Source organism: Cuculus canorus, chromosome Z, assembly GCF_017976375.1.
Source record: "Cuculus canorus isolate bCucCan1 chromosome Z, bCucCan1.pri, whole genome shotgun sequence".
Classification (NCBI taxonomy): domain Eukaryota; kingdom Metazoa; phylum Chordata; class Aves; order Cuculiformes; family Cuculidae; genus Cuculus; species Cuculus canorus.
Genome location: NC_071441.1, coordinates 48,222,293 through 48,235,505, shown reverse-complemented (window position 1 = coordinate 48,235,505; position 13,213 = coordinate 48,222,293). Strand labels below are relative to the sequence as shown.

General features: G+C 36.5%; 1 protein-coding gene across 1 annotated transcript in view; it reads right to left on the bottom strand.

Moving 5' to 3' along the window:
* Window positions 1–13,213, bottom strand: part of LOC104059653 (atrial natriuretic peptide receptor 1) — an 85,352-nt gene that overhangs the window by 17,230 nt on the left and 54,909 nt on the right. Inside the window, exons 4-13 of the mRNA XM_054054804.1 lie at window positions 12,739–12,871; window positions 10,197–10,320; window positions 9,862–9,966; window positions 9,136–9,238; window positions 7,539–7,684; window positions 4,917–4,989; window positions 2,543–2,690; window positions 2,011–2,097; window positions 1,607–1,750; window positions 672–793 (exon numbers count right to left, since the gene is read on the bottom strand). Of these exons, the coding sequence (XP_053910779.1) occupies window positions 672–793; window positions 1,607–1,750; window positions 2,011–2,097; window positions 2,543–2,690; window positions 4,917–4,989; window positions 7,539–7,684; window positions 9,136–9,238; window positions 9,862–9,966; window positions 10,197–10,320; window positions 12,739–12,871 (1,185 nt within the window). The remainder of the gene's footprint in view (window positions 1–671; window positions 794–1,606; window positions 1,751–2,010; window positions 2,098–2,542; window positions 2,691–4,916; window positions 4,990–7,538; window positions 7,685–9,135; window positions 9,239–9,861; window positions 9,967–10,196; window positions 10,321–12,738; window positions 12,872–13,213) is intronic.

Genomic DNA, 13,213 nt, shown 5'->3' with positions numbered 1-13,213 from the left:
TGTAGGATCTTTAGTCATAGGATGAACCATTGGAAGACAATTGTGTTGCTGCTGTTTTTAAGATAGCCGTGGGCTATGTGGTGTGGTAACTACTTTGGGAAGGAAGCAGAAGAGATGCTCATTGCTTTCATTCCCTTTGGCAGCTGCAGACTAAACTACACTCTCCAGTAGTTTTCCTGTCCCCACAGGCTGTCTTCCTATAGTGGGAGTGGACCAGACCATAAGCTCTGTCTCCGGGAGAATATGATTCCGTTTTATGTACAGGACTGAAGAGCTCTGAGTTGATTCTATTTTTGTCCATGAAACTACCTTGTGTTTACCAATCAGTCAGCACTATCTCACATCTTTACAGCACTGTCCACGGCTCATATATCTCTGTATCTCTGTATCAAAACTGAGAATGAGACAGAGTTTTTGCTCAGACTAACGTTGATAGACTCCATCATTTGTGGGATCTGACGTATACATCAATGACACATGTTAAATGACTTGACATGATAATGTAACTTGAAACTTGCTTCAGCACAGGGCAGTTCTCATGAAGATTGGTATAGTCAGCATTTCCACATGAAATGTCAACATGAGGACACTTGGAACAAAGGATGAGTGTGAAATCTGTATGCCTTAGTGAGTTAGCTGGATGGTTTTGAGATTCTGTTTCTTGTCTTTACCTGCAATTTTACAGACCCATCGGTCATCTATCACGCAGTTACTAGACTTCAGCCGCCCATGGTACATTTTGTGGTGGTGAAGATAGGCCATTCCTTGTGCAATATCAGTAGCAAAAGAAAACCTAAAAGACAAAAATCAGTGAGCTAATTTTCCACTAAACTTTCACTCAAGAGTGGCTCAAAAGCCTGTTAAGTTGACAGAAAGCCTCCCTATTATGGTAATAGCTTTCAGTTTGTATCCCCATGCTCATTTTTCCAAAACACTTAAGGTAGGTTGCTGAAAGCCCCTAACTCCCAGTCAGTTGTCTGAGTCCACAAGTCCTTAGCTTCTTTTGACAGTTGAGTTTCTTCTGGAAATTCCCAGTACTTTTGTATCCTTGATTGTGCTTTCAAATGTTTACAAAAGAAATATATTTTTTATTAACTTGCTCACTTTATTCGGAGGGTTTCCTCCCTTACAATCTTTTCCTTTGCTGAAGGCAAATGTAAGGCAGAAGTAAAAAGAGTGTGCCAAGAAGATTTTTCTCAAAAAAAATGTCATTGCCTTTGTGGAAGTTTTATTAACAATGTCAGATCTTTTTCTGCATTGGTAAATATAATAAAACAAACAGAGAAACCATGATTTTTAAATGGAGGTCCCCAAGTTATTTGGGAACAAAATGAAGTTACATGAGAGAAAATGTTTTAAAACAGGTTTGCAGTATAACTAGAAGTGGGTTGAAAAGTCATTCACTTAGCATGACCAGTGCTAAATGTATGATTGCTCAAAAATCCAGATGTGTTTTGCTGTATATTTGAATTGTCTTTCTTCTTCATTCCCTCCATATCATGGTGTAGATCTGTCTATCCAAGGATTTTATCTAAAATTATCATCTTGTCCTAAACAGCACATAGCACATTTTTTGTCCTTTAGCTTTTCAAAATTTTTTTTCTACCTGAAGCCCCAGTTCAAAGGAATGTCTTCATTGAGCAGAACATCACTCAGGCTGCCTTTGGGGCAGTATTCTGTCACGATAGCAACATTCGGCACTTCTATACAACCTCCAATGAATTTGCAGATATTGGGATGGTCAAGTTCCCTGTGAAAATCAACAGAAATCACAGCATACCAGCAACATTCATGTATGTCCCTCCTGCTATCCGTAGGGTAATTGAAAAACCATGTGCTTTGTCTCACAAGGTAGACAGAAAAGTAAAACAAGCCTTAGGAAATTTTAGCATTAAAGCAAAGTTTGAAAGAAAGAGTAATATGAATTCAGTCACATATGGGCAGATTGTAATCCCTAAAGAATCAGTGTAAAAATGGAACAACATACAATTCTTAAGTTTCACTTCTTACCTCACTTGCTTTACTTCTTTACGTATGGATTTGGACAGTGTGAATGTCTTCTTCATTATTTTCTTTACAGCCACTGTTCTACCATCACTGAAAAAGAATTAATTCCTGTTAATAGAGTTTTAGGTCAACTTCATAAACCATCCAGACCATAGGTATCCTAATGGTTGGTATCACTTCCATCTTTGCACATATTATGTCCCTATCCCATAATAAAAAAAGGGCTGCATAAAAGCCTTGATTCTAAATGAACATTAAGGACTGTTTGTTAACATATGCAAGATGTTGTACAGCTACAGCCTTTTAACAAGTTCCCAAGAGAAAAGGAGAAATTATAACCAAACAGAAGTCTGGCATATAAGACCTTTCACAGCCGGTATATAGTAAAGAAGTCAGATGATGATACTAACTTGCTGGATTTTGCCTAACAACTTTTCATACTTCTTACCAAGAGTAAAGTGGCAAGAACCAGAAAGCAAGGTGAAACACTAGTATAGCAGAGGTACTGTAATAAATAAGTAATACATTGACTCACTATATCCCAGTCTGGGTGAAGTACTGTTTCCTGGACACATTGGCAGCTGCTGTGCAGGAGCTCAGAGTAGTGATACCACTGGCATTGGAGTCACTTGCCGCTGGGGGAACGCTCATCATGCTTCCTGTTGCTGTCCGTACTATGTGATCTGAATGGGATGTGATATGAGAAAAAGTGCCTCAAGATGTACAGTATTGTAAAGTTAGAGACTCCAGAGGCAGATAAATATAGGGAATTCTCCCAATCTTTGCATCTAAGCTGGTCTTGTTAATTTAAGATAGAAACCCATTGTTTGGGATGTGACTGCTGCATAAAAAAATAAAAAAAGTTCCGAAGATGATTCACTGCCAGATACCTTTCCTGCTAATCCTCAGGATTTGATGCAAGTTTTATTTCTCTGCTTTTGGGATGATTAGCCATTGCTGGTACTTAGATGCTGAGGACAGAACCCAGGGAAACAGAGCAAGCACTGTGCCTTATTTTAACAAGTCTATTTGAAGCTTCTACGAGACAGCAAGGTACAGACTTGTGGGAAGTGATTCTGACACCAGAGGGAAGTCAGAGAAGAGCAACAATGCACCCAGATGAAAAAAAAAATAATCAGTTAACTCAATGTATATTTTGCAATCTCTCTTTACCAACTCAAGGTGACAAAATGGATTTCAAAACAAATTTAACAAATGACATTTCATTTCACCATCACCAATTAAAACCTAGATCGGGTTAATTAATCTCAGTGTTGGTGAAACCTCTCAACTCTACCTGGTATCAGTATCTGTTAAAGTGTTGCTGAGGAAGGTCAGCATCTCACCTTGCATGAGGACTGCCATGTTTCCACACCATAATATTATCCATATGCAGTTCAAAATTACATTGATGTTTGGAGTCTTCCTACAGCATTACATGCAGAAATATGTTAGAGATCTCTGAGATAGCTAAGAGAATAGCTCTGTCTCTCTCTGTGTGTATGTGTGGTGCAATGCATGAGAAAAAGAGTTACCTGAAAAACATAAAGCTAATTTTTCATGGTACAGGCTACGTACCCAGGGTACAGCACTGGTGATGTACTTCCATTTAGATAACTGCGCATTTTAGGCTACTAAGGGTATATCCGGACAGCTCTGTCAAAAGGAGACATGCTGTCTGTTTCCAAATCTCATCATATTAACAGTGCTCATTACACTTAAGTTGTTACTTATGATTCCAAAGTCTTAAAAAGAATTGCTGCTTTGCAGGGTTGTCTCCAAGGAAAACATGTTTTATTTTTTGATTTAAAAAAATAATTTTTAATATGTTATTTTTTGATAATGCTTCTAATTCCCTTCACTCTCTTTCTATCATTTCTCCTTTAGCATGATGTTTATGACCTCTTCTAATTCACCATCAGCTAAAATTTGGTGGGTGTTCCTATTGAAAGATACTTATAGAGTGATTAATTTTTATTTCCATAAATCTGGATTCAAATTCAATTTGGTTTCTGTACTCACATTAATTTGCAAACCAACATCTGTTCTTTACAGCAAACTACAAAACTACTCAGAAATTAGTGTTCAACCCAAGTCTGAAATTATCTCTGTATTAACACAGGAATGTCTCAACACTACTACTTGCAACACAATGAAATAACACAGATAAAGCTGATAACTTTCTAGCAATTCTTCACATAGACAGAAAGTGTACATCAGCACGGACCTATGAATTTCAGCATATTTCTACAGATTTACCCTTTCTAAGGGTCTAGGCATTGTTTTCCTTCCAAACGCTAAAACAATGAACAGCAAAATAAATTATCTGTATCTATTTTAAGTGCTGCATAGTAAGGCACATAAAAACATCTGATTTTATTCTTAACATATTTAGTTAGAGCCAATTAAATCATATTTTATACCCAGAAGGTAAAAATAAAAAAAAACTCTGGCCACAATGAATTACTTTTTGCAGGACATTCATCACAGATAGCATACGCTGAAAGAAATTAAGATCTCATTATAATCCTCATTATATTTGTGCAAATCCAGAGCAATTTAGTGAGACGAATTATACAGATTGATACATCCACTAAAGGAACTATACTTTATTTTGTCCAAGTCCAGAGGTTATCTGTTTATTTTGGGGTAAGCCTGTCTATTTTAACTGACAGGTCACCATAAAAAGAATGAAACTCTAAAATAAATTTGACATCTGCAGTTTTAATAACCAAATATATCAGTGATTACCTCACAGGGGTTACAGGGATGAAACTTTGGGTACGTCTCTCACAAATTTGTTCATTTTTGGTAAGACCCTTAAAATGGAAAGATGTACTTGTGACTGAGATTATTTCTTATAATTATTAAGGAAACTGATCATGGTGTCAAAATCGCAAGTTACTAACCTTGTTTCATACAGGCGAAGTCTATAATCCAGCTTTCATCCCAAAATATCTTTCGTTTCTGATACTGAAACCACTACAAAAATAAATTAGAGTAATTCCTGATATAGCCGTACTGACCTTGAAGGAATTAAACCAGAGATTATTTTTTTCAAATGTGAAAGTTTATAAGTCTTCAAACAAATCTGATTTTTTAAGCATCTAATATATATCTTTTGAGTAACATTAGAAAAAAGATTATTAATAACAGGCTTAGAAGAAAACAGCATCTAATATTTAAAAATGTTCATTCTATATTCTAGAATCTAATTACGTCATATTTTGCATTGGCTTCGTTATTGTCAATACTTCTTCAGCACTACATTTACATCTCAACCTGGATATCAGATGAGTGATTTATGTCACCTCAATGCATGAAACTGTCCCATACTGTGTGAGTGTATGACAAGAACATGCTATGTTTTAACTCTGAGATAAGGAGCAGTAGATCTTATATCCTGTAATAGAATTAGCCCTGATCCACGAATGAGGTCATATTATGGCAAATACTCTAGCATAAGGAATATTAGGTAGTGATTCTATGTCTCTTTTGTAAAGCAGGCATTGATCTAACAGCTGATTTTCTGTAGTGCTGACACACAAAACTAACATAGAAAGTGTAAACACATGCTTCAAAAGATGAGTAGCAGATTAAATTTTACAGCTGTTATAGCTGCAGTCATTGCCAAAATGTCAAACCAAAGCAGCACTGTACCATCATTACACAACTTCCTATAGTGTGGAATTTTCTATTAGGAATTATGCATTCATTGAAACAGGTAACAAAAGACAAGATAATATGCAAGGACCATGAGTGGAGATCATGTTGATATTTTGGTAGAAGTTTATGACATTGAACCAAAATTAAGTAATCCTGTTTATTTCAAAAGATTTCTGAGAATAGACACTTACATTTTTGTCTTGCAGAAGTATGATTGAACAAGATGCATTAGCTAGAACTGAACATTAAGCTTGCTATGAAAGGAATCCTCTTCTTTATTTGAATAATTAAAGAAAGCATTAGTTTCCCAGATGGTTCTTTTTACTTTATATAAATTACTGAATTGAATAAAAGGATCTTTCCTATCTTGTTTACTTATCACCAAAATAAAACATAAAAAAAGAAGATGCTATTGCATAAGTTAGCAGGAATAAGTATGCAGAAATGCAAGAAAAATATAAAGCCCAAAATCTACATAAAGATATCAGAAATAATAGGCAAATTTTGCTACAAGACCTTTAGATAAACCTATGCAAGGCCAAGAAACTTTATCTCCCTTTCTAAAATATCAAATGTCTAAAACTGTCTAAATTTCTTATCTGTCCAATAACACATTTCTATCAGGTCATATAGTTTTACAGGACAATTACTACAAACACATTGTTACAACTGTTCCGCGGATAATAAATGCTCAGGTAGTTTTCAATAGTGCTTCTGTTCCTATCTCACAAAACCACATAGAAAGACACAGAATTGAGAAAAAAAAATAATTGTCATTCAGGCCTCCTGTAGTATCTTAATCGGTTGGCTGTCAGTGTTTTCCCGCTCATTCAGTCTCAGAGAACTTTCCTACCTCACATCGTCACTGCAAATGAAGTAGAAGATGGAAAGAGAAGGAATCTCTAAGGGAGGAAGAGCCTTTTGATTAATAGGATTTATAGGCCAAACCCCAAACAAATTAGCTGTTGTGTCGATAGTCAATATAATGACTCTAAAATTGCTATATTCAGCTGCTAAATCCTTGTTAAGAAATTCAGAAATGTAGTTTTTTCTAACATGTAGGCACATAAGGTGTGTAAATCCTCTTTCCCAGAAGCACTATGAAGTAATAAGCCAGAATAACATGCTGTCTCCTCCTTATGCAGATATTTTCATTCAAAGGTATCCAAAACTACTTCTCCTATATTCATTCTTTCCTTAATCCCTTTTCAATTTCCCTTCATGAGCCTGTTATATTTGAGAGCTATTATGCAAAATTAATCACTTTGCACTGACCCAAAATGGTTCACTTAGAATTAGAAAACCAGTCTATAAAAAACACCATCGCCATCAAAACAGAAATAAAGGAAGATCATCTCCTCATTAATTTCTTTTGTGAATATCCCAAGTTGAATGTTTTCCGTTATAAGTTTTATTGAGCTTTGAGATTTAATGCTTTCTGGCAGAGTTAATGCCTTTATGAATTTACCTAATGTATTTCTTAATTCATTTGTACTTCTGACCTCGGTAGGTTTTGAAGCAGCTAATTTCATAACAGAGTTTTGTTCTGAGTGAAAAGTACTCTAACTTTACTGGCACTCCCTAGTTCCCATGTTGAGGAAAACTTCTTCCTTTACTATTACACATTAATCCCTCTGTTACATTCCTCTTCAGTCTTCTCTCATACAGGATGAAAATTCCTAGTCCAATGATTCTCACCTCCTAAAGAAGCCTAAAAGATTGTTTCCCTTCTGCTTTCTTCCATAGCACACAGGTTCTGGGTGCAGAAAAAAACCTATCCCTTTATTAAGGGAGAGTTCCACTCTAACTAACCAAATCACGCAAGTAAGAGAAAGGAAGTAGAAAAGAATAGAAAGCATACTTACCATGACTATTAAAATGAAGCCAGTGCAGACCAAACATATTGGTAAGGCAATTGCTATCCTAGCGTCAGCTGACAGTGGGCATTCTCCACAGTCTGCTGGACAGATAGAGCAGCCTTCTTCTTCCTCACAAACCCCATCTCCACAGACTGATTAGAAAAGGAAACACACATCAGTATATTTTAAGCAGTTTCATCGATCCACAAGGTTGTATTCAGATTTAAACAAATAGTTCTTGAGTTGGGAAACCTCACAGTACAAGAAAGAATAATTTTTGAAGAATCCAGGGATAACATCCCAGAAGCTGAAAGAATAATCTCAGTTTTCAACTCTTAGAGGATCTCTTTGATCAGATTAAATAATTGATGACATCAGAGCCTTTGACATGTTTTGTGTATAAATGAAGTCATTAGTACTCTGTTTCTCATTGTACATCTCGTTTTTTTCTGAACCTTAAAGTTCCTCAAGGCAGGCATTGCCTTTTTATTCTTTGTAATTAATCTAGGCCTTAAGATCCCCAGAACCTTTCTTCAGAAGCTGGTGACTCTTCCTCAGCTGCAGCAGAAGACGCTGGGTACTGCTAAACGAAACCTTGCAACCCATACTTCAAGGATTTCTTTTTCTCCAAGGTCTTATGAAAATTATCAGCATCATCAGATGTGATTTAAAACAAAAGCCCTAAAGGACAAAGCTCCTTCTCCCATGTCCCAAATGGTGTTTCAATTTTACCTCTATGACTAAATTAATATCATGCTGTAATTCAGCAATGACCTGAAAGTATTATTCTGTCACTTTCTACCTCAGGGCTAAAGCTACATTTTTAAAGTTTCTTTTTGGATATGTTCTAAGTTTCCAGGAAATGTCAGCTGCAGCTGTCTTGAAATGAATAGCATGTTCTATGGCTAAATACTTCTATCCTCATTGGAGCTACTTTGGTTCTCTTTTTTTTTTCCTTCCATACCATTGGGAAATACATTTTCAAACTTCAAGAAGAGTAGTTAACAAGAGTGCTGTGATGATATTCCTATTTTACCCCATATTCCTCTTCAGGGAAATGAGTTTAATTTCTTAAATAAAGCCTACTTTTTAAATTTTCCATTGCTGAGAGAGTTGTTACTGTTGTTTCTGCTTCTCTGCATAAGCTGTACTAAAGTAAATGAAAGAGTGATGTCTTTGGGAGAAATTGTATTTTAATGTGAACGAGGGAACCAAGATTGCTTTCTACTTTTCCAGTATGCTTAAGGCTAGTCTGGCCCTCTTCAGATGAATACTATCCAGATCCTCACAACATGCTAGCTAGAAGAACATTTTCACATCCTTCTCAACTGCAGATAATTCTTGTAGTACCTGAAGGTGTTGGTCACAGCATTTGGCTCTACCTCTTTGACGAATGTGGCTTGCTGCTGTTCTAGATTCATACACTTTATCAGATGCTCATCATTATATGAAGGAGAATTTTAGGAAGACTTTTGTGTATTTTCAGTGGTAAAGGTGAGTAGGAGTCAGTCCCTCTAGCTCTTGGTAAGCATGCATGATTGATAAAAGCATTGAGATTTGCAGGCAATAAGCAATTCCTTCACATCTTCATTTTATATCATACCTACTGCAGGAAGGACTGTGGTTTTTGCTTCCAGAGCAACTTGCATTTTCCCAACTCTGATGTGTGCAATGAGAGAAGTCACACCCACGTGAACTAAAACAACCTGCCAAATAAGTGAACAAAGCAACAACCATCAAAACTTCACTTGCATACAGTAGACTATTATAACAATTGTCCAGTTGTGGTGTCTTGCAAAAGAATGCATGCATTTTTCTTTTCAGAATCAGGAAGGACAGTTGTCCTTGTTTGAGGAGATAAATCAAAGCAGGAGAGACTATTCTTGTGGAAAAGGCAGGTCTGATTCCCTTCCAGGTGTGTATCATTTTCATCAAGCGAGGCCATCAGCCTACGCATTCTGCTGTGTTTACTTCCCTCTTACTTCTGCTGTGTAGAAGCCTCCTAATGACCGCATTAACCCGCAATACAGTCCAGTCAGAAGTGCAATATATTGTTAGTGTAGGCTTACAATGCGCAAATTAGGCTATTCTTTTCCCTCCCATCTCCAATACTTCTACCTGAGGAGTAGTAGTGTGAAAAGCTGTTACTTCCAAGTCGACAGTTGGGAATTGATATGACTCAGCCATGTGCATCACTTACACACAAAGTGCTGGTAAATAAATGATATGGGGAACATGAATTAGACTAAACTACTAGCAAGTAAGATCTGAAATGAAGAAACCGGGTAAAATCCAGGCAAAAAAAAGGTATAAAATAAATATACCTTACCTTGGCTGTCCAATTTCTTTGGCTCATTTTGCCAGCTGTGGATAAAGTGTGAGTAAATATCTGACCATCATCTGGGATCCATGGACCACATATTCCTCCTTTACCCTTTATCAGACACATTGGTTATGTCAGTAAACCATGACACAATGAAAATCGCAGCTCTTCTTCCTTTACTTTCTTAAAATTACTGGTGTTCTCTAACAGCAAATAAAGTGATATTTTATAACCAAATCTATTGAAATGCCAAAGCAACGCTGTTGGTAAAATAAAAGATAAAATAAATACTCACCCAGTAGAAAGAATAAGAACACATAATGCTGTACCACTATACTAACCATGAAGGCCAAAGGACAGGAGTGAATGTTGGCATGGTGGACACAGCAGTTCTCCCCATTTGCATCTTTCCAGCTGGCAGGGCATTCATGCTCCTCACAGAATTCCTTCGCAGCAGTAGCATTGCTAGCCAAGCAGCAGGGAGAGAGAGAAACTTTTATATTCATTCCTCATTCCTCAAAATTACAACAAACATACAAAACCCTGTTCTTTATCCTGCACAAAAAAAATGGCAGCGAAAACACACAGAGTGAAATAAGCACTGTTGCAACATTTCTTTCTCTTTTGTTTTGCTTCTGGTTGAAGTGTTCCTAGAGCAACGAAGGTTGCTGTCAACTGGCCTACTGTCTACTGCCATGCGATAGGGACTTCTGGCAGATGTATTCTGCAAGCAGGTATCAACCTCCACTTCTTTTCCCAGACTGGCTTCATAACCCGATGGGATTATTTGCCACCACTACTACATCTCACACAGAAGTTGATACCATTACTCTACTGCCACTATCAGAAATATGAGCCTCTTGGCTACTTTAATTATTGGTGTTTTCAATTATTTACCTTAATCTATGCAAGTGATGCATATGTATCATTCAGCTGTAGTCTTTATCCCACAACCCACACAGCCAAGGAAAATAAGTATATTGGACAATAATGTCAGATACAGTTACCCAAACCAAAATTTAGAGCAATAAGTGTATGTTATGAACAGGCTGGTTTGCAAAACAAAGGCAGCCTTGTCAAAGGTCACCCCTGAAAGACAGATGTAGTTACCTGGAAATTTGTGTTGCACCTTTTTTTCCCACTTTTTCCTCAGTTACACTTTCAGTTGGTTATTTCCTAATAGATTTGTCTTTAAAATACAAGAATTTTCCACAAACACAGTTTAGTCAGTAGATATAGCCAGACTTAGGTTTATGGTTTCCTTTAAATCTTATGCACTTGTGATGGATCTCTATAAAACAATGCCAGAACATCAGAAGTTTCTTACCCAGTTTATTTTAAATGAAAGAAGAACTAGCCAGTAATGTGTACATTTAGGACAGAAGACTATATTGTAAAAAATAAACACCAGCAGAGGGGATCGAATTTACATAGATTGTATTCATGGCCGGATTTACAACACAGATGTACTTGAAACTTGAGAAAAGCTAATTTGTCAATTCACAATATAAACAGATAAAATATTAAAATCTATTGGCATATAAGCCATGATGGGAGTTAAAAAAATACTTAAGCAAATTAGCGCCTAATTCCATCACATAGTTATATTTATGGCTGCTTTTTTTAAAAAATTTATCTTGTATTCTATATTTTTTATTCAATACATTCATCATGGCTTTGCCCAATTATGCTTGGCGGCCATATGTTGACTTGCCACGCTCAGCCATATTTGGGTCACCCACTGTAAGCTTGAGAGTCAACCAGATAGTGTTGTAGTTAAAATGAGGTGGCAATTTGATCCCTTTGAAAGTCTGCAGCATAGATTTCTCTCTTTTTAAATATTTGCTATCTGATTCTGTGTGCCAGATATATATAAGTACACAAAGAACAGAATTTTCCACATCTGTTACTGATTTAAGGGAGTGGGTTTTCCTGGAAAGACTGAAAAAAACCGGGTTAATTTCCAAGGATTAAAAAACATGCTTTATGGTTACATTCTTGGAACTATTAATAGCCATGCATTTCAGAAAATGTGATAAACAAATTTTGGAAAACTATATAATGATAGTCCATAGATATCAAAATACAATATTAAATTTTTACCATTGCAGATAGATTATAGACATCTTTCAAGACAGAAAAAAATATCTTGGAATAATAGCCTTCACAATCTGAATTTTGCAATGTGAACACTCAGACTGGCAGAGAAAAATGCGAGGTTTTCCATAAACTTCTGTCACATTAACCAAGAACAGCACAGAAAGTAGGGAAATGCAGCCTCTGTATAGGGATGGAGAACTGCTGTTTACAGACAAAAGGTTAGAAGTGCATTAGTCTTCCAGTAATCTGTGTTTGTACACATGAACATTCTGTATTTTATCTCTGTTGTCTACAGTTACCAACACAGTCTCCAAGTCGATATATAGACTTTTGGACAGATTTCAATCCCACAGAAATCAGAAGTTCATCACTGGATTCAGAGAATTCAGGATTAGGACAGCCTCTTTTTCATGTCCATGTTGTGCACTTCAAACGTACTTATGATTAGAGTGAATATAAGAAACAGTTAGTCTGGGACTCATGCTTACACTTTAGTTTTAATTTCTTCATTTAGAGACAACAAGAAGTGATGCTCAGTGCTGCACTGAGACAGCGATGCAGACACAAGGTGGTATGCCCTATCTTTGACCACGTGGGCTGCTCTAAGAGCAAAGCTATTGCAGAGAGGAAAGTACCAGGGCAAACAAAGCTATAAGAGACTTCGAGAAACACAAAGAATTAGTAAGGCACCCAGAGAATGTATTCCAGTTGTGTTGCTGTGAACGTACACACAGAATCCCCATAATATTCATGATCACGGAAGTTTTTTACAGGAGATAATACCTGTGGGAAAGTATTCCATTTTGCACTGCGTATTGATAGAAGCTGTCTGAGGCAAAGACTGCATAGGTCACATTGAAGAATTCCCCACTCACAGCCTTTTCTGGAGGCCTTTGCACCCATGCCATCTCCAGGCCTAGAAACAACACAATCATAGTCCAACCTATTTGCTATAATTTTCTACTTTACAGATGTGTACAAATGTAAAACTTTCTCTGTAGTGATTTTAATCTATTGTTCTGCTGCTCTTCATGAGCCCAAACCAGTAATCTGTCTTAGTAGCTGTATGGGTAAACCTGCCTTTGAAGAGATCCTCACTTTTTTGTTGTTTTTGTTCAATTATAAACTCTTTTTATTATTCTGGAGTTGTTTTCACAAGTGTTTCTTCACTTGTGCTCTTAATGAATCTGCTATTTTTTCCCCTAAACATAATTCTCTTTCATATATAAAGAAGCAAATTGTAAAAAAATCTCCATTC